Source organism: Nerophis lumbriciformis, linkage group LG27, assembly GCF_033978685.3.
Source record: "Nerophis lumbriciformis linkage group LG27, RoL_Nlum_v2.1, whole genome shotgun sequence".
Classification (NCBI taxonomy): Eukaryota; Metazoa; Chordata; class Actinopteri; order Syngnathiformes; family Syngnathidae; genus Nerophis; species Nerophis lumbriciformis.
Window position 1 is genome coordinate 38,590,001 of NC_084574.2, and position 19,404 is coordinate 38,609,404.

Genomic DNA, 19,404 nt, shown 5'->3' on the forward strand with positions numbered 1-19,404 from the left:
GTGTGTGTGTGTGTTTTTTCTGCATGTGTCTCTGTGTGTGTGTCTGTGTGTGTGTGTGTTTCTCTGTGTGTGTCTCTGTGTGTGTGTGTGTCTTTGACTGTGTATGTGTGTTTCTGTGTGTGTATATGTGTCTGTGTGTGTGTGTGTTTCTGTGTATGTATGTATGTGTGTGTGTGTGTTTCTGTGTGTGTAAGTGTGTCTCTGTGTGTGTGTGTGTGTCTCTGTGTGTGTGTCTGTGTGTGTATGTGTGTGTTTCTCTGTGTGCGTCTCTGTGTGTGTATGTGTGTTTCTTTGTGTGTGTGTCTCTGAGTGTGCCGTGTGTCTCTGTGTCTCTGTGTGTGTCTCTGTGTGTGTCTCTGTGTCTCTGTGTGTGTGTGTCTGTCTGTGTGTGTGTGTGTGCATCTCTGTGTGTGTATGTGTGTGTTTTTCTGCGTGTGTCTCTCTGTGTGTGTCTCTCGCTGTGTGTGTGTGTCTGTGTGTCTGTGTATGTGTTTGTGTGTGTGTGTGTGTGTGTGTGTATATCTCTGTGTCTCTGTATGTGCGTGTGTCTGTGTATGAGAGTGTGTCTTTCTGTGTCTCTGTGTTTGTGTGTCTCTGTGTGTGAATGTGTGTGTTTGTGTGTCTGTCTGTGTCTCTGTGTGTGTATGTGTGTGTGTCTGTGTGTGTGTGTGTGTGTCTGTACGTGTGTTTGTCTGTGTGTCTCTGTGTATGTATGTGTGTGTTTGTATGTCTCTCTGTGTCACTGTGTCTCTATGTGTGTGTGTGTGTGTGTGTGTGTGTGTGTGTGTGTGTGTGTGTGTGTGTGTGTGTGTGTGTGTGTGTGCAGTGGGACCTGGTGTGTGAGCAGAGAACATTCAACCAGGCCTTGGCCACCTACTTCTTCCTTGGGGTGACCTTGGGCGCCATCTTGTTTGGATACCTCTCTGACAAGTAAGATGATGTCATCACATCACAGCATCCATCTTTTTATCATGATGACAATATGTAAATATGACATGTTATTATAAATGGTACTAGATATTACATATATACTTACAGTATGATGACCATATGTAAATATGACATGTTATTATAAATGGTACTAGATACTACATATATACTTACAGTATGATGAAAATATGTAAATATGACATGTTATTATAAATGGTACTAGATACTACATATATACTTACAGTATGATGACCATATGTAAATATGACATGTTATTATAAATGGTACTAGATACTACATATATACTTACAGTATGATGACCATATGTAAATATGACATGTTATTATAAATGGTACTAGATACTACATATATACTTACAGTATGATGACCATATGTAAATATGACATGTTATTATAAATGGTACTAGATACTACATATATACTTACAGTATGATGACAATATGTAAATATGACATGTTATTATAAATGGTACTAGATACTACATATATACTTACAGTATGATGACAATATGTAAATATGACATGTTATTATAAATGGTACTAGATACTACATATATACTTACAGTATGATGACCATATGTAAATATGACATGTTATTATAAATGGTACTAGATACTACATATATACTTACAGTATGATGACAATATGTAAATATGACATGTTATTATAAATGGTACTAGATACTACATACATACTTACAGTATGATGACAATATGTAAATATGACACGTTCAGTGACGTGCAGTCAGGGGAGGCAGGTGAGGCGGGGCCTCACGTGCCATCATGGAAAGAAAAAAGCGTAAAAAGAAAAAAAAATAATTAAATTGTTATATGTATCCAGTGATTATACTATAAAGTTATTTTCCATTTAACTTCGCCAGTTTTAGATTATTTTTATTCAAAATCGCTGAATTTTCACATTTGTCGTGAGTCACCAGCCAGTTGAGCCTCAACATGGATTGCGCAATGACTGGGCTAACTGCTGGCCTGCTGTGCAGTGAGACTGTATTGCTATATGAATTATATTATACATTTCCATAGTTTAGTTAGCTGAGGTATATAATGTACAGTGTATTTTGTCAACAACTGTATGTGTGTAAAGTATTTCTTGTGCTGAGCAATCATAAAACGGCTGCAAAAGACGCACTGGCTGAGGCTCGCAGTAATCCCGCCTCCTGGTGGTAGAGGGCGCTAGTGATCCCAGAGATCATTCTTGCGACTAATCGGCTGCAGAAGAAGTGACAACAAACAGCAACAGTTAGCGATCGTTTATTTTTTCCTCTCGCCAGGACTTTTAACTTGGAGGATTACATATCTAAAATAAAACAGTTTTCTAAACTGGACTTTCAATCCAATCAGGAGGTAACAATTAAAGGAAGATCTCCTTCGAGACAGAGAGACTTTTAAAACTGAAGAAAGATAAGGAAGACTTCTATAAACAAGTTATCGATGCTTTTGTTCAAAAGGAGCAGCGCATGGACTTCATTTATAAGTAAAGGTAAGACCATAATAACGGTTTTTTTTATTAAATGTGCTTTTTGTGTGCTACAGTTTGTATGTGTAAAGTTAAAGTTAAGTTAAAGTAGCAATGATTGTCACACACACACTAGGTGTAATGAAATTTGTCCTCTGCATTTGACCCATCCCCTTGATCACCCCCTGGGAGGTGAGGGGAGCAGTGGGCAACAGCGGCGCCGCGCCCGGGAATAATTTTTGGAGATTTAACCCCCAATTCCAAGCCTTGATGCTGAGTGCCAAGCAGGGAAGAATGCTGGTATGAGCTTTTAAACATAACCCGTTAACTGCTGCCAATCAAATGGTGAATAAGATACTCTTTAGGGTTCATATGTTTGTAAATCTGACTGTGATGAAGTCAGTGCCTCACCAGCCATCAACCTCACCGCACGTCACTGGACACATTATAAATGGGACTACAAACCCCGTTTCCATACGAGTTGGGAAATTGTGTTGGATGTAAATATAAACGAAATACAATGATTTGCAAATCCTTTTCAAGCCATATTCAGTTGAATATGCTACAAAGACAACATATTTGATGTTCAAACTCATAAACATTTTTTTTTTGCAAATAATCATTAACTTTAGAATTTGATGGCAGCAACACGTGACAAAGAAGTTGGGAAAGGTGGCAATAAATACTGATAAAGTTGAGGAATGCTCATCAAACACTTATTTGGAACATCCCACAGGTGAACAGGCTAATTGGGAACAGGTGGGTGCCATGATTGGGTATAAAAGTAGATTCCATGAAATGCTCAGTCATTCACAAACAAGGATGGGGCGAGGGTCACCACTTTGTCAACAAATGCGTGAGCAAATTGTTGAACAGTTTAAGAAAAACCTTTCTCAACCAGCTATTGCAAGGAATTTAGGGATTTCACCATCTACGCTCCGTAATATCATCAAAGGGTTCAGAGAATCTGGAGAAATCACTGCACGTAAGCAGCTAAGCCCGTGACCTTCCATCCCTCAGGCTGTACTGCATCAACAAGCGACATCAGTGTGTAAAGGATATCACCACATGGGCTCAGGAACACTTCAGAAACCCACTGTCAGTAACTACAGTTGGTCGCTACATCTGTAAGTGCAAGTTAAAACTCTCCTATGCAAGGCGAAAACCGTTTATCAACAACACCCAGAAACGCCGTCAGCTTCGCTGGGCCTGAGCTCATCTAAGATGGACTGATACAAAGTGGAAAAGTGTTCTGTGGTCTGACGAGTCCACATTTCAAATTGTTTTTGGAAACTGTGGACGTCGTGTCCTCCGGACCAATAAGGAAAAGAACCATCCGGATTGTTATAGGCGCAAGGTGTAAAAGGCAGCATGTGTGATGGTATGGGGGTGTATTAGTGGCCAAGACATGGGTAACTTACACATCTGTGAAGGCGCCATTAATGCTGAAAGGTACATACAGGTTTTGGAGCAACATATGTTGCCATCCAAGCAACGTTACCATGGACGCCCTTGCTTATTTCAGCAAGACAATGCCAAGCCACGTGTTACATCAACGTGACTTCATAGTAAAAGATTGCGGGTACTAGACTGGCCTGCCTGTAGTCCAGACCTGTCTCCCATTGAAAATGTGTGGCGCATTATGAAGCCTAAAATAGCAGAAGGGAGACCCCCGGACTGTTGAACAACTTAAGCTGTACATCAAGCAAGAATGGGAAAGAATTCCACCTGAGAAGCTTCAAAAATGTGTCTCCTCAGTTCCCAAACCTTTACTGAGTGTTGTTAAAAGGAAAGGCCATGTAACACAGTGGTGAACATGCCCTTTCCCAACTACTTTGGCACGTGTTGCAGCCATGAAATTCTAAGTTAATTATTATTTGCAAAAAAAAATAAAGTTTATGAGTTTGAACATCAAATATGTTGTCTTTGTAGCATATTCAACTGAATATGGGTTGAAAATGATTTGCAAATCATTGTATTCTGTTTATATTTACATCTAACACAATTTCCCAACTCATATGGAAACGGGGTTTGTAGATACTACATATATACTTACAGTATGATGACAATATGTAAATATGACATGTTATTATAAATGGTACTAGAAACTACTTATATACTCACAGTATGATGACAATATGTAAATATGACATGTTATTATAAATGGTACTAGATACTACATATATACTTAGTGTCTATATAAAACCTTTTGGATGTTTTTTAGAGCACTTTATAGTCCGAATACGCCAATGAGCTCCGTTGTTGGCTGACTTGTGCAAGCATTTATTTAGGCTTTAGAATAGATGTGTTTAAGGATTGTACAGAAAGTGCTGGTGTTGCAGGTTCGGACGTAAGCGGATGTTGGTGATGGCGTTGGCGGGCGTCACCACGATGGGCGTGACTTCGGCTTTTTCCAACTCTTACATCATGTTCGCCGTGTTGCGGGTGATCAGTGGCGCCGGACTTGGCGGCATGTCCATTATCAGCACGGTCCTGGGTGAGAGGCACACGCGATCATGTGCATGCTAGCTAGCTTGTGGCTAACGTGCTGTGGCGCGCAGGCTTGGAGTGGACAGACGTGGAGCATCGCAACTTAATGAGCACCGGGATCAGCCTGGCGTGGTGCGTGGGCAACATGCTGCTCGCCCTCCTCGCCTACGTCATCCGAGACTGGCGCCACCTGATGCTGGCGGTCACGGCGCCCTGCTTGCTTTCTCTCTTCAGCTGCTGGTAAGAGTCGCCTCCGCCACCTGTCCTCACCTTTGACCTCAAGTAACCTTGTCCAGGTGGCTGCCCGAGTCGGCCCGCTGGCTGCTGACCAAGGGCAGGAGTGGTGAGGCCCGCCAGCTCCTGCTGCGCTGCGCCAAGGTGAACAGGAAGGACCCCGGCAAGCTGGAAGCGGACGTAAGTCAGCACCTTCCTGTGGCCCTTTTACATGAAAAGCCTCTTTCGTGCACCTTCCTGTGGCTTTCACACGAAAAGCCCCTTTGTTGCACCTTCTTGTGGCCCTTTCACACGAAAAGCCCCTTTGTTCCACCTTCCTGTGGACCTTTCACATGAAAAGCCCCTTTCTTGCACCTTCCTGTGGATCTTTTACATGAAAAGCCCGTTTGTTGCACCTTCCTGTGGCCCTTGTACATGAAAAGCCCCTTTGTTGCACCTTCCTGTAGCCCTTTCACATGAAAAGCCCCTTTGTTGCACCTTCCTGTGGCCCTTTCACAAGAAAAGCCCCTTTGTTGCACCTTCCTGTGGCCCTTTCACACAAAAGGCCCCTTTGTTGCACCTTCCTGTGGCCATTTCACACAAAAAGCCCCTTCGTTGCACCTTCCTGTGGTCCTTTCACATGAAAAGCCCCTTTGTTGCACCTTCTTGTGGACCTTTTACATGAAAAGTCAGTTTGTTGCACCTTCCTGTGGCCCTTTCACATGGAAAGCCTGTTTGTTGCACCTTCCTGTGGCCCTTTCATATGAAAAGCCCCTTTGTTGCACCTTCCTGTGGACCTTTCACATGAAAAGCCCGTTTGTTGCACCTTCCTGTGTCCCTTTCACATGAAAAGCCCGTTTGTTGCACCTTCCTGTGGCCCTTTCACATGAAAAGCCCCTTTGTTGCACCTTCTTGTGGCCCTTTCAGACAAAAGCCCCTTTGTTCCACCTTCCTGTGGACCTTTCACATGTAAAGCCCCTTTGTTGCACCTTCCTGTGGACCTTTTACATGAAAAGCCCGTTTGTTGCACCTTCCTGTGGCTCTTTCACATGAAAAGCCCCTTTGTGGTACCTTCTTGTGGCCCTTTCACACGAAAATCCCCTTTGTTCCACCTTCCTGTGGACCTTTCACATGAAAAGCCCCTTTGTTGCACCTTCCTGTGGACCTTTTACATGAAAAGCGCCTTTGTTGCACCTTCCTGTGGCCCTTTCACACAAAAAGCCCCTTTGTTGCACCTTCCTGTGGTCCTTTCACATAAAAATCCCCTTTGTTGCACCTTCCTGTGGACCTTTTACATGAAAAGCCCGTTTGTTGCACCTTCCTGTGGCCCTTTCACATGAAAAGCCTGTTTGTTGCACCTTCCTGTGGCCCTTTCATATGAAAAGCCCTTTATTGCACCTTCTTGTGGCCCTTACACACAAAAAGCCCCTTTGTTCCACCTTCCTGTGGACCTTTCACATGAAAAGCCCCTTTGTTGCACCTGCCTGTGAACCTTTCACATGAAAAGCCCCTTGTTGCACCTTCCTGTGGCCATTTCACATGAAAAGCCCCTTTGTTGCACCTTCCTGTGGACCTTTTACATGAAAAGCCCGTTTGTTGCACCTTCCTGTGTCCCTTTCACATGAAAAGCCCGTTTGTTGCACCTTCCTGTGGCCCTTTCACATGAAAAGCCCCTTTGTTGCACCTTCTTGTGGACCTTTTACATGAAAAGCCCCTTTGTTGCACCTTCCTGTGGCCCTTTCATATGAAAGCCCCTTTGTTGCACCTTCATGTGGACCTTTCACATGAAAAGCCCGTTTGTTGCACCTTCCTGTGTCCCTTTCACATGAAAAGCCCGTTTGTTGCACCTTCCTGTGGCCCTTTCACATGAAAAGCCCCTTTGTTGCACCTTCTTGTGGCCCTTTCAGACAAAAGCCCCTTTGTTCCACCTTCCTGTGGACCTTTCACATGTAAAGCCCCTTTGTTGCACCTTCCTGTGGACCTTTTACATGAAAAGCCCGTTTGTTGCACCTTCCTGTGGCTCTTTCACATGAAAAGCCCCTTTGTGGTACCTTCTTGTGGCCCTTTCACACGAAAATCCCCTTTGTTCCACCTTCCTGTGGACCTTTCACATGAAAAGCCCCTTTGTTGCACCTTCCTGTGGACCTTTTACATGAAAAGCGCCTTTGTTGCACCTTCCTGTGGCCCTTTCACACAAAAAGCCCCTTTGTTGCACCTTCCTTTGGTCCTTTCACATAAAAATCCCCTTTGTTGCACCTTCCTGTGGACCTTTTACCTAAAAAGCCCGTTTGTTGCACCTTCCTGTGGCCCTTTCACATGAAAAGCCTGTTTGTTGCACCTTCCTGTGGCCCTTTCATATGAAAAGCCCTTTATTGCACCTTCTTGTGGCCCTTACACACAAAAAGCCCCTTTGTTCCACCTTCCTGTGGACCTTTCACATGAAAAGCCCCTTTGTTGCACCTGCCTGTGAACCTTTCACATGAAAAGCCCCTTGTTGCACCTTCCTATGGACCTTTCACATGAAAAGCCCGTTTGTTGCACCTTCCTGTGGCCATTTCACATGAAAAGCCCCTTTGTTGCACCTTCCTGTGGACCTTTTACATGAAAAGCCCGTTTGTTGCACCTTCCTGTGTCCCTTTCACATGAAAAGCCCGTTTGTTGCACCTTCCTGTGGCCCTTTCACATGAAAAGCCCCTTTGTTGCACCTTCTTGTGGCCCTTTCACACAAAAGCCCATTTGTTCCACTTTCCTGTGGACCTTTCACAAGTAAAGCCCCTTTGTTGCACCTTCCTGTGGCCCTTGTACATGAAAAGCCCGTTTGTTGCACCTTCCTGTGGCTCTTTCACACGAAAAGCCCCTTTGTGGTACCTTCTTGTGGCCCTTTCACACGAAAAGCCCCATTTGTTGCACCTTCCTGTGTCCCTTTCACATGAAAAGCCCGTTTGTTGCACCTTCCTGTGGCCCTTTCACATGAAAATCCCCTTTGTTGCACCTTCCTGTGACCCTTTCACACGAAAAGCCCCTTTTTTTGCACCTTCCTATGGACCTTTCACATGAAAAGCCCATTTGTTGCACCTTCCTATGGACCTTTCACATGAAAAACCCCTTTGTTGCACCTTCCTGTGGCCCTTTCACATGAAAATCCCCTTTGTTGCACCTTCTTGTGGCCCTTTCACACGAAAAGCCCCTTTTTTTGCACCTTCCTGTGGACCTTTCACATGAAAATCCCCTTTGTTGCACCTTCTTGTGGCCCTTTCACACGAAAAGCCCCTTTTTTTGCACCTTCCTGTGGACCTTTCACATGAAAAGCCCGTTTGTTGCACCTTCCTATGGACCTTTCACATGAAAAACCCCTTTGTTGCACCTTCCTGTGGCCCTTTCACATGAAAGTCCCCTTTGTTGCACCTTCCTGTGGCCCTTTCACATGAAAATCCCCTTTGTTGCACCTTCCTGTGGCCCTTTCACACGAAAAGCCCCTTTGTTGCACCTTCCTGTGGCCCTTTCACATGAAAGCCCCTTTGTTGCAGCTGGTGACCCTGGTGACGCTGCCCCAGGTGTCGCACTCCTACCTGCAACTGTTCACCACACCTGAGTTGAGGAAGATCACGCTGGTCTCGGGAGTCTTCTGGTAAAGGCAGCCTTGGCTGACCTTTGACCTGCAGACTGATGGCGGTGTGTTGCAGGTTTTCCGTGGGCTTCCTGTACTACGCCATCAGCTTGAGGATCTCAGGCTTTGGAGTCAACATCTACCTGACTCACTTAATCTACGCCGCCATCGAACCTCCCGCCAAGATCCTCGCCTACTTCTTGCTGGACCGCATTGGACGGCGCAATGGCCAGGCCAGCTTCCTGATCACCACTGGACTTCTGATTGCCCTCAACACCACCATCCCACTAGGTGACCTACCTCACACCTGTCTCACCTGTCTCACACCTGTCTCACCTCACACCTGTCTCACACCTGTCTCACCTCACACCTGTCTCACCTTTGTCTCCTCACACCTGTGTCACCTTTGTCTCCTCACTCCTGTCTCACCTTTGTCTCCTCACTCCTGTCTCACCTCACACTTTCTCACCTTTGTCTCCTCACTCCTGTCTCACCTCACACCTGTCTCACCTCACACCTGTCTCACCTTTGTCTCCTCACACCTGATACCTTTGTCTCCTCACACCTGTCACCTTTGTCTCCTCACACCTGTCACCTTTGGCTCCTCACACCCGTGTCACCTTTGTCTCTTCACACCTGTCTCACCTTTGTCTCCTCACACCTGTGTCACCTGTGTCCCCTCACACCTGTGTCACCTTTGTCTCCTCACACCTGTCTCACCTTTGTCTCCTCACACCTGTGTCACCTTTGTCACCTCACACCTGTGTCACCTGTGTCCCCTCACACCTGTGTCACCTTTGTCTCCTCTCACCTGTGTCTCCTCACACTTGTGTCACGTGTGTCTCCTCACACCTGTGTCACCTTTGTCTCCTCACACCTGTGCCAACATTGTCTCCTCACACATTTGTCACATTTGTCTCCTCACACCTGTGTCACCTTTGTCTCCTGATTCAGAGTTGTGGCAGGTGCGCACCTGTATCGCCGTGTTGGCCAAAGGCTTCTGTGAGGCGGCCTTCACTACTGCCTTCCTGTACTCGGCGGAACTCTACCCCACTGTCCTTAGGTAAGACCACAGCTATACCCCACTGTCGTTAGGTAAGACCACAGCTATACCCCACTGTCCTTAGGAAAGACCACAGCTATACCCCACTGTCCTTAGGTAAGACCACAGCTATACCCCACTGTCCTTAGGTAAGACCACAGCAGTACCCCACTGTCCTGAGGTAAGACCACAGCTATACCCCACTGTCCTTAGGTAAGACCACAGCAGTACCCCACTGTCCTTAGGTAAGACCACAGCTATACCCCACTGCCCTTATGTAAGACCACAGCAATACCCTACTGTCCTTAGGTAAGACCACAGCTATACCCCACTGTCCTTAGGTAAGACCACAGCTATACCCCACTGTCCTTAGGTAAGACCACAGATATACCCCATTGTCCTTTGGTAAGACCACAACAGTACCCCATTGTCCTTAGGTAAAACCACAGCAGTACCCCACTGTCCTCAGGTAAAACCACAGCTATACCCCACTGTCCTCAGGTAAGACCACAGCAGTACCCCACTGTCCTTAGGTAAGACCACAGCTTTACTCCACTGTCCTTAGGTAAGACCACAGCAGTACCCCACTGTCCTTAGGTAAGGCCACAGCTATACCCCACTGTCCTTAGGTAAGACCACAGCTATACCCCACTGTCCTTTGGTAAGACCACAGCAGTACCCCACTGTCCTTTGGTAAGACCACAGCAGTACCCCATTGTCCTTAGGTAAGACCACAGCTATACCCCAATGTCCTCAGGTAGGACCACAGCAATACCCCACTGTCCTTAGGTAAGACCACAGCTTTACCCCACTGTCCTTAGATAAGACCACAGCTTTACCCCACTGTCCTTAGATAAGACCATGGATGCGGAGTGGATCTGGCATGTCCACTTTCACATGTTAGCCTAGCATTAGCTTCAAAGATATGTTAGCTTGTAGTTCACTTCCTGTTGAGTTAATTGGTCATGTTAGCCTGTCATGCGTTAGGTTATCTCAGACTAGTTAGCATCAATCAATCAATCAATGTTTATTTATATAGCCCTAAATCACAAGTGTCTCAAAGGGCTGCACAAGCCACAACGACATCCTCGGTACAGAGCCCACATCAGGGCAAGGGAAACTCACCTCAGTGGGACGTCGATGTGAATGACTCTCTTGGGGAGATTGAAAGCAACGGATGTCGAGTGGGTCCGACATACTATTGTGAAAATCCAGTCCATAGTGAATCTAACATAATAGTGAGAGTCCAGTCCATAGTGGATCTAACATAATAGTGAGAGTCCAGTCCATAGTGGATCTAACATAATAGTGAGAGTCCAGTCCATAGTGGATCGAACATAATAGTGTAAGAGTCCAGTCCATAGTGGATCCAACATAATAGTGAGAGTCCAATCCATAGTGGATCTAACATAATAGTGAGAGTCCAGTCCATAGTGGATCGAACATAATAGTAAGAGTCCAGTCCATAGTGGATCTAACATAATAGTGTGAGAGTCCAGTCCATAGTGGATCTAACATAATAGTAAGAGTCCAGTCCATAGTGGGGCCAGCAGGAAACCATCCCGAGCGGAGACAGCTCAGCAGCGCAGAGATGTCCCCAACCGATGGACAGGCAAGCGGTCCACTCCGGGTCCCGAATTTGGACAGCCAGCACTTCATCCATGGCCACCGAACCTGTGTGTCACCCTCCTCCATAAGGGAGAGGGGGGCAGAGGAGACAGGAAAAGAAACGGCAGATCAACTGGTCTAAAAAAGGGGGGTCTATTTAAAGGCTAGAGTATACAAATGAGTTTTAAGATGGGACTTAAATGCTTCTACTGAGGTAGCATCTCTAATTGTTACCGGGAGGGCATTCCATAGTACTGGAGCCCCAATAGAAAACGCTCTATAGCCCGCAGACTTTTTTTGGGCTCTGGGAATCACTAATAAGCCGGAATTCTTTGAACGCAGATTTCTTGCCGGGACATATGGTACAATGCAATCGACAAGATAGGACGGAGCTAGACCGTGTAGTATTTTATACGTAAGTAGTAAAACCTTAAAGTCACATCTTAAGTGCACAGGAAGCCAGTGCAGGTGAGCCAGTGTGTATATATATATATATATATATATATATATATATATATATATATATATATATATATATATATATATATATAGAGGTATATATGTATATAAGGTATATACAGTATAGGCGTAATATGATCAAACTTTCTTGTTCCTGTCAAAAGTCTAGCAGACACATTTAGTACCAACTGTAATATTTTAATGCTAGACATAGGGAGACCCCAAAATAATACGTTACAGTAATCGAGACGAGATGTAATGAACGCATGAATAATGATCTCACCGTCACTGGTGGACAAAATGGAACGAATTTTAGTGATATTACGGAGATGAAAGAAGGCTGTTTAGTAACACTCTTAATGTGTGACTCAAACGAGTGAGTTGTTTTAGTAACACTCTTAATGTGTGACTCAAACGAGAGAGTTGTTTTAGTAACACTCTTAATGTGTGACTCAAACGAGAGAGTTGTTTTAGTAACACTCTTAATGCGTGACTCAAACGAGAGAGTTGTTTTAGTAACACTCTTAATGTGTGACTCAAACGAGAGAGTTGTTTTAGTAACACTCTTAATGTGTGACTCAAACGAGTGAGTTGTTTTAGTAACACTCTTAATGTGTGACTCAAACGAGAGAGTTGTTTTAGTAACACTCTTAATGTGTGACTCAAACGAGTGAGTTGTTTTAGTAACACTCTTAATGTGTGACTCAAACGAGAGGAAAGTGATGAGTTTATAATATTTAGCACTGAAGGACCTAATAATACAAAAAGCTCCTTGATAAGTTTCCCAGGAAGTGGGTCAAGTAAACATGTTGTTTGTTTTATCCCACTTACACGCCGTGATAATTCCTCTAATGTTATTTCATCAAAAAGTGAGAGACTATTTTGTATTGCAGTATCCGCATTATACACAGTCGTATCTGTGTTAATAGAACCCAGTTGTAGCTGGGATGCGTTGTCTTTAATCTCCTTTCTGATTACTTCAATTTTCTTATTAAAGAAATTCATAAAGTCATCGGCCGAGTGGGTGGAGCTACTGGGAGGAGTCCCTTGTTGGGTTAGCGATACTACTGTAATAAACAAAATGTTAGGATAATTTTTGTTGAGGCGGATGAGATTTGAGTGATATTTAGCTTTAGCGTTTATGAGTTATTAAACTATCACTCCATGCTTGATGGAAAACCTCAAGCTTGGTCGCGCGCCATTTGCGTTCCAACTTTCTACATGATAATTTATGAGCTCTGGTTTCTTCTGTAAACCATGGAGTGCGCCTTTTAGGGGCCCTTTTTTGTTTTAGCGGTGCTATACTATCAATGGTTTCACGCAGGGCATCGTCAAAGTTGTTAGTGAGGTTATCAATAGAGCCGACATAATTTGGGAATGGTGCCATTACCGAAGGCAGTAGGTCAGCAAGAGTCATCGTTGTGGCGGCATTAATGTTGCGGCTGCTATAGTAGTTATTATTATTAGCTTGTTGACAACGATTCAGAACTTCGAATTTTATAAAGTAATGATCGGACATTACTTTAGTACACGGGAGTACCATAACTTTTGAGGTGGTGACACCCCTGACCAGCACTAGATCTATCGTATTACAGTTGCGATGCGTGGGTTCATTTATTATTTGTGTAAGACCACAGCTATCAATTATGGTCTGGAGCGCCACGCACTGAGGAGCCGATGGGGTATTCATATGGATATTAAAGTCCCCCATTATGATTATATTGTCTGCGTGCGTCACTAGATCAGCAACGAACTCTGAGAATTCATTGATAAAGTTCGAGTAGGGCCCTGGGGGGCGGTAGATAACAGCCAGGTCGAGAGGCAGCGGTGTGACAGACCTCGTAGTAAGCACCTCAATTGATTTATATTTATTATTTAGGTAAGGAGTGAGGTTAAAGTTTTCATTGTATATTAGTGCGACCCCCCACCCCCCAACCCTTTTAAGGGGACGGGCAATGTGTGCATTCGTATAGTTAGGAGGAGATGCCTCATTTAGCACAAAAAAATCTTCTGGTTTGAGCCAGGTTTCGCTAAGACCAATGACGTTAAGATTGTTGTCTCTAATGACCTCATTAACTAATAACGTTTTGGGAGACAATGATCTTATGTTTAAAAAGCCCATATTATAGGTATTGGGCTGTTTTGACGAGTTTTTGTTGAAATTATCCATAGTAGCAATATTAATAATGTTGCGTTCATTATGCGTAGTGCACTTTAAATAGTTTCGACCATATCTAGGAATTGATATGACGGGAATTTTCAGATTGTCTGCTTGGTGCTGCGATAAACTGAACGCATCATAATTTGCCACGTCAGTAGAATGCACGTCCACCTCTGACACAGTCACTGCAGAAAAAAACATTATGTGAATTGTGTATTATTCTAAGAGAATTGCTATGCGTACAGGAATTATCCAGCCGGGCGCTGGCTAGTTCTAGCTTAACTGACTCCTCACCCGGACTAGCAGGCTCTGTAATTGCCTGTGACCGGGCTTGCTCTAGTGTAGTTAGTCAAGTGTGACTCAAACAGTAGTCTATGTTCCTAGCCAGGGTGATGGCGCCTTCTTGGTTAGGGTGAAAGCCGTCTCTCATCAGCAAGCCTGGTTTGCCCCAGAAAGAAGGCCAATTATCAATAAACGTTAGTCCCTGTTGTCTACAGAAGCTAGCCAGCCACTTGTTAAGCGAGACTAATCTGCTATATCTCTCATCATTGCCTCTCGCAGGCAGGGGGCCAGAGACAATTACTCGATGCCTGGACATCTTTCTAGCGAGATCACAGGCCCTGGCTATGTTTCTCTTTGTAATCTCTGACTGTCTCATCCTAGTGTCATTGGAGCCAACGTGTACAACTATTTTCGCATAACTTGTGGTGCGATTAGCCTGTCGTACGTGTTTACTAGGCCTGTTGTGAGTTAGGTCCCTAAGATTAGCTTCAATGTCCGGTGCTCTGGCCCCGGGATTACACTTAAAGTTAAAGTACCAATGATTGTCACACACACTCGGTGTGGTGAAATTTGTCCTCTGCATTTGACCCATCACCCTTGATCACCCCCTGAAAGGTGAGGGGAGCAGTGGGCAGCAGCAGTGCCGCGCCTGGGAATCATTTTTGGTGATTTAACCCCCAATTCCAACCCTTGAAGCTGAGTGCCAAGCAGGGAGGTAATGGGTCCCATTTTTATAGTCTTTGGTATGACTCGGTCGGGGTTTGAACTCACGACCTGCCGATCTCAGGGCAGACACTCTAACCACTAGGCCACTGAGTAGGTGGCTGGTTTGCTAAGTTTTATAATTTGGGTGATGGAGTCCCCTGACTAAGGTGTGGTGCCCGGTAGACTGGGGTGTAGCTAAAGGGCTAAATCTTTTATGCGTCTCAACCGGTACACCGTAGCTTATAGGTCGCTTAGGACTGCTATAAACTGGGCTAGTTAGCTCGCTACAGCTAACGCTAGCAGATGTGTCCGCAACATCTAAAGTTACGAGATTACTCTGCTCTAACTGGCGCACACGGCCCTCTAGCAGAGCCAGCCTATCCATGAGTAAGGTGCACGAAGCGCAGGAAGCCATACTCACGGTATTTTCTGTCACCGAGTGAAGTTCCTGCTGTCTTCCGAGAAGTGGTCGCGGTGTGCAGGAGTAGATTCCTTTTGACCGGCAACCGGCGCCGCCTTTCTCCACGTTAGCTTCATTAGCTTAGCAGCTAGCTAGCTGAGGGAGGGGTGGTGAGACAGAGATCGGGTGATTTGCAAGTTAAATAGGACTACTAAATATGTTTGGAAAGTAGTAAAGAAAGCTGCAAAACAATCAAAAGCACACAGATAGAACGATACTTAGCTTTTTCGTAACAGCGAGCAGTCAGCGAGCAGTCACTGGGTAGCATGAGTGCTACCTAGATAAAGTGTTTGTGTTGTTCCTTGGCTGAGTTAGCATGTGTAGCTAATTGAAGCGGCTGTGACTGGACAGGCAGTGCGGGCTGGGCTACACTTCCTGTCTGGCTCGCATGGGCAGCTCCTTGGCGCCCATGATAGTGCTGCTGGAGGACGCCTGGCTCCTCCTGCCGCCCCTCATCCTGGCCCTCATGGGCACAGTGAGTGGAGGCTTGGTCTTCCTCCTACCAGAGACCTTCAACGTGCAGCTGCCTGAGGACGTGGTGGACGTGGAGAAGGGAAGGTGAGTCCATAACTTCCCCCGCAGGCCGGGATGACCACTAAGTGGACTTTGTCCTCTGCAGGCACAGGAAGTTGGACGCTAACCACCGAGCTAGCATGGAGATGACCTGACACCATCCAGGAAGTGATCTCGGATCACTTTCATCTGTTGAAACCATGGCAAGATTCAATAAAAACATTTCAACTTAAGCTTCCTTTTGGACTGGGATAAGTTCAACTTGTGACAAAAAGGACTCAGATAAGTTAGATTTGTAACAATGAAGTTCATTTTGGACTGGGATAAGTTAAACTTGTAACAAAGTTCATTTGGGACACAGATAAGTTAAACTTGTAACAAAAAGGACTCATATAAGTTAAACTTGGAACTAAAAAGTTCATTTTGGACTCAGATAAGTTAAACTTGTAACAAAGTTCATTTGGGACTCAGATAAGTTAAACTTGTAACAAAGTTCATTTGGAACTCAGATAAGTTAAACTTGTTACTAAAAAGTTCATTTGGGACTCAGATAAGTTAAACTTGTAACTAAAAAGTTCATTTTGGACTCAGATAAGTTAAACTTGTAACAAAGTTCATTTGGGACTCAGATAAGTTAAACTTGTAACTAAAAAGTTAATTTAGGACTCAGATAAGTTAAACTTGTAACAAAGTTCATTTGGAACTCAGATAAGTTAAACTTGGAACAAAAAAGTTAATTTGGGACTCAGGTAAGTTAAACTTGTAACTAAAAAGTTAATTTGGGACTCAGATAAGTTAAACTTGTAACAAAGTTAATTTTTATAGAATCTCCTCTCTGGTCAACAAAAGCACCATGAAGATTCTAGCGAGAACTCTCGTTCAACCCTTTTTCCATTACGCATGCACCTCCTGGTACCCTAGCACCTCCAAAACCCTCAAATCTAGACTCCAAACATCCCAGAACAAGCTAGTCAGATTACTTCTAGACCTCCACCCCAGATCACACCTCACTCCTACCCACTTCTCCAAAGTGGGCTGGCTCAGGGTGGAGGACAGAGTAAAACAACTTGCACTGAGCCTAGTCTATAAAATCCGCTACACCTCCCTGATACCGAAGTACATGTCAAACTACTTCCTTAACGTAAATGAGCGCCATAACCACAACACCAGGGGGAGCTCCACTAACCACGTTAAACCCAGATTCCCATCTAACAAAGGTCTTAACTCATTCTCCTTCTATGCCACATCAATGTGGAATGCACTCCCAACAGGTGTTAAGAAAAAGTGCATCTCTATCCTCCTTCAGAACCGCCCTAAAAGAACACCTCCAGGCAACTTCAACCCTAGCCTAACCCCCTTCCCCCACCACATCCCATCTCCCCAGATTGTAAATAATCAAATGTAAATAATCAAATGTAAATACTTATTTTTATGCTTTCTGATCTCTCTCTCTCTCTCTCTCTCTCTCTCTCTCTCTCTCTCGCTCTCGCTCTCGCTCTCGCTCTCGCTCTCGCTCTCGCTCTCGCTCTCGCTCTCGCTCTCGCTCTCGCTCTCGCTCTCTCTCGCTCTCTCTCTCTCGCTCTCTATGTCCACTACTTGCTGTACATATCCTACCAAGTCAGACCTACACTGTTCCAATATCCATTTCTCTGTTCTCAATTGTTGATGACTGATGATAACAACCAAACCTGCTTCACTGTAGCTTGCTTCCTGATCAGCAGGGGCTTGTATGCAGGAATTAGCATCACAGATAGATGGTCTGAGGAGCCGAGGTGGGGGCGTGGTGCAGCTTTATACGCCTGTTTAATATTACTATAAACCAAGTCCAGCTTGCTTCCACCCGTGGTTGCAAAATTCACGTATTGATGGAAATGAGGGAACACAGTTTTCATGTTAGCTTGGTTAAAATCCCCTGCCACGATGAAAACTCCCTCTGGATGTGTAGATTGCAGTACATTGATGGAGCAGTACAAAGCATTCAAAGCTTCTTTGGTGTTAGCAGTGGGAGGAATGTATACTGCTGTGAAGATCATAGCACTGAATTCCCGGGTAAATAAAATGGCCTGCATTTTATAGTTAATAGTTCTACATCAGGAGAGCAATGACGTGAGACTATCTTCCTATTATTGCTAACATTAACATAAATATAAAGTTGAGACCTTGTTTGTCGTGTTAGTCGCTATAGCTAACGTAAAGTTCAGACCTTGTTTGTCGCGTTAGTCGCTATCGCTAACATAAAGTTCAGACCTTGTTTGTCGCATTAGTTGCTATCGCTAACATAAAGTTCAGACCTTGTTTGCCGCGTTAGTTGCTATTGCTAACATAAAGTTCAAACCTTGTTTGTCGTGTTAGTCGCTATCGCTAACATAAAGTTCAGACCTTGTTTGTCGCGTTAGTTGCTATCACTAACATAAAGTTCAGACCTTGTTGGTTGTGTTAGTCGCTATCGCTAACATAAAGTTCAGACCTTGTTGGTCATGTTAGTCGCTATCGCTAACATAAAGTTCAGACCTTGTTGGTCGCGTTAGTTGCTATCGCTAACATAAAGTTCAGACCTTGTTTGTCGCGTTAGTTGCTATCGCTAACATAAAGTTCAGACCTTGTTGGTTGTGTTAGTCGCTATCGCTAACATAAAGTTCAGACCTTGTTTGTCGCGTTAGTTGCTATCGCTAACATAAAGTTCAGACCTTGTTTGCCGCGTTAGTTGCTATCGCTAACATAAAGTTGAGACCTTGTTTGTCGTGTTAGTCGCTATTGCTAACATAAAGTTCAGACCTTGTTTGTCGCGTTAGTTGCTATCGCTAACATAAAGTTCAGACCTTGTTGGTCGCGTTAGCCTGCTATCGCTAACATAACGTTGAGACCTTATATGGTCGCATTAGTCGCTATCGCTAACATAAAGTTCAGACCTTGTTTGTCGCGTTAGTTGCTATCGCTAACATAAAGTTCAGACCTTGTTTGCCGCGTTAGTTGCTATCGCTAACATAAAGTTGAGACCTTGTTTGTCGTCTTAGTCGCTATCGCTAACATAAAGTTCAGACCTTGTTTGTCGCGTTAGTTGCTATCGCTAACATAAAGTTCAGACCTTGTTGGTCGCGTTAGTTGCTATCGCTAACATAAAGTTCAGACCTTGTTGGTCGCGTTAGCCGCTATCGCTAACATAACGTTGAGACCTTATATGGTCGCATTAGTCGCTATCGCTAACATAAAGTTCAGACCTTGTTAGTCGCTATCGCTAACATAAAGTGGAGACCTTATTTGGTGGTGTCCTCACCAAGCGCTGATAAGACGTTCACTGGCAGCCATCTTTAGAATGTTATCAGCTGCTTTAAGGGTGTTTTATCTGCCACCCCCCAAAGTGTGTTTGCAGGGGCGGGACCATCTTGGCTCCGCCCATCCACCAATGACATCATCAGTGGTGAGTCTGCTGGTTGATCTTCCA

General features: G+C 44.5%; 1 protein-coding gene across 4 annotated transcripts in view; it reads left to right on the top strand.

Moving 5' to 3' along the window:
- LOC133624412 (sodium/calcium exchanger 1-like) overlaps nt 1-19,404 on the top strand; it is a 61,027-nt gene that overhangs the window by 8,302 nt on the left and 33,321 nt on the right. For all 4 annotated transcript variants that reach the window (XR_012051261.1, XM_061987937.2, XM_061987936.1 and 1 more), the window contains 7 exons: nt 827-930; nt 4,765-4,919; nt 4,984-5,152; nt 5,209-5,326; nt 8,653-8,753; nt 8,809-9,023; nt 9,687-9,795. Coding sequence is in view for 3 of the 4 variants with exons in the window: in XM_061987936.1 (XP_061843920.1) it covers nt 827-930; nt 4,765-4,919; nt 4,984-5,152; nt 5,209-5,326; nt 8,653-8,753; nt 8,809-9,023; nt 9,687-9,795 (971 nt within the window). In the remaining variant the exon portion in view is untranslated. The remainder of the gene's footprint in view (nt 1-826; nt 931-4,764; nt 4,920-4,983; nt 5,153-5,208; nt 5,327-8,652; nt 8,754-8,808; nt 9,024-9,686; nt 9,796-19,404) is intronic.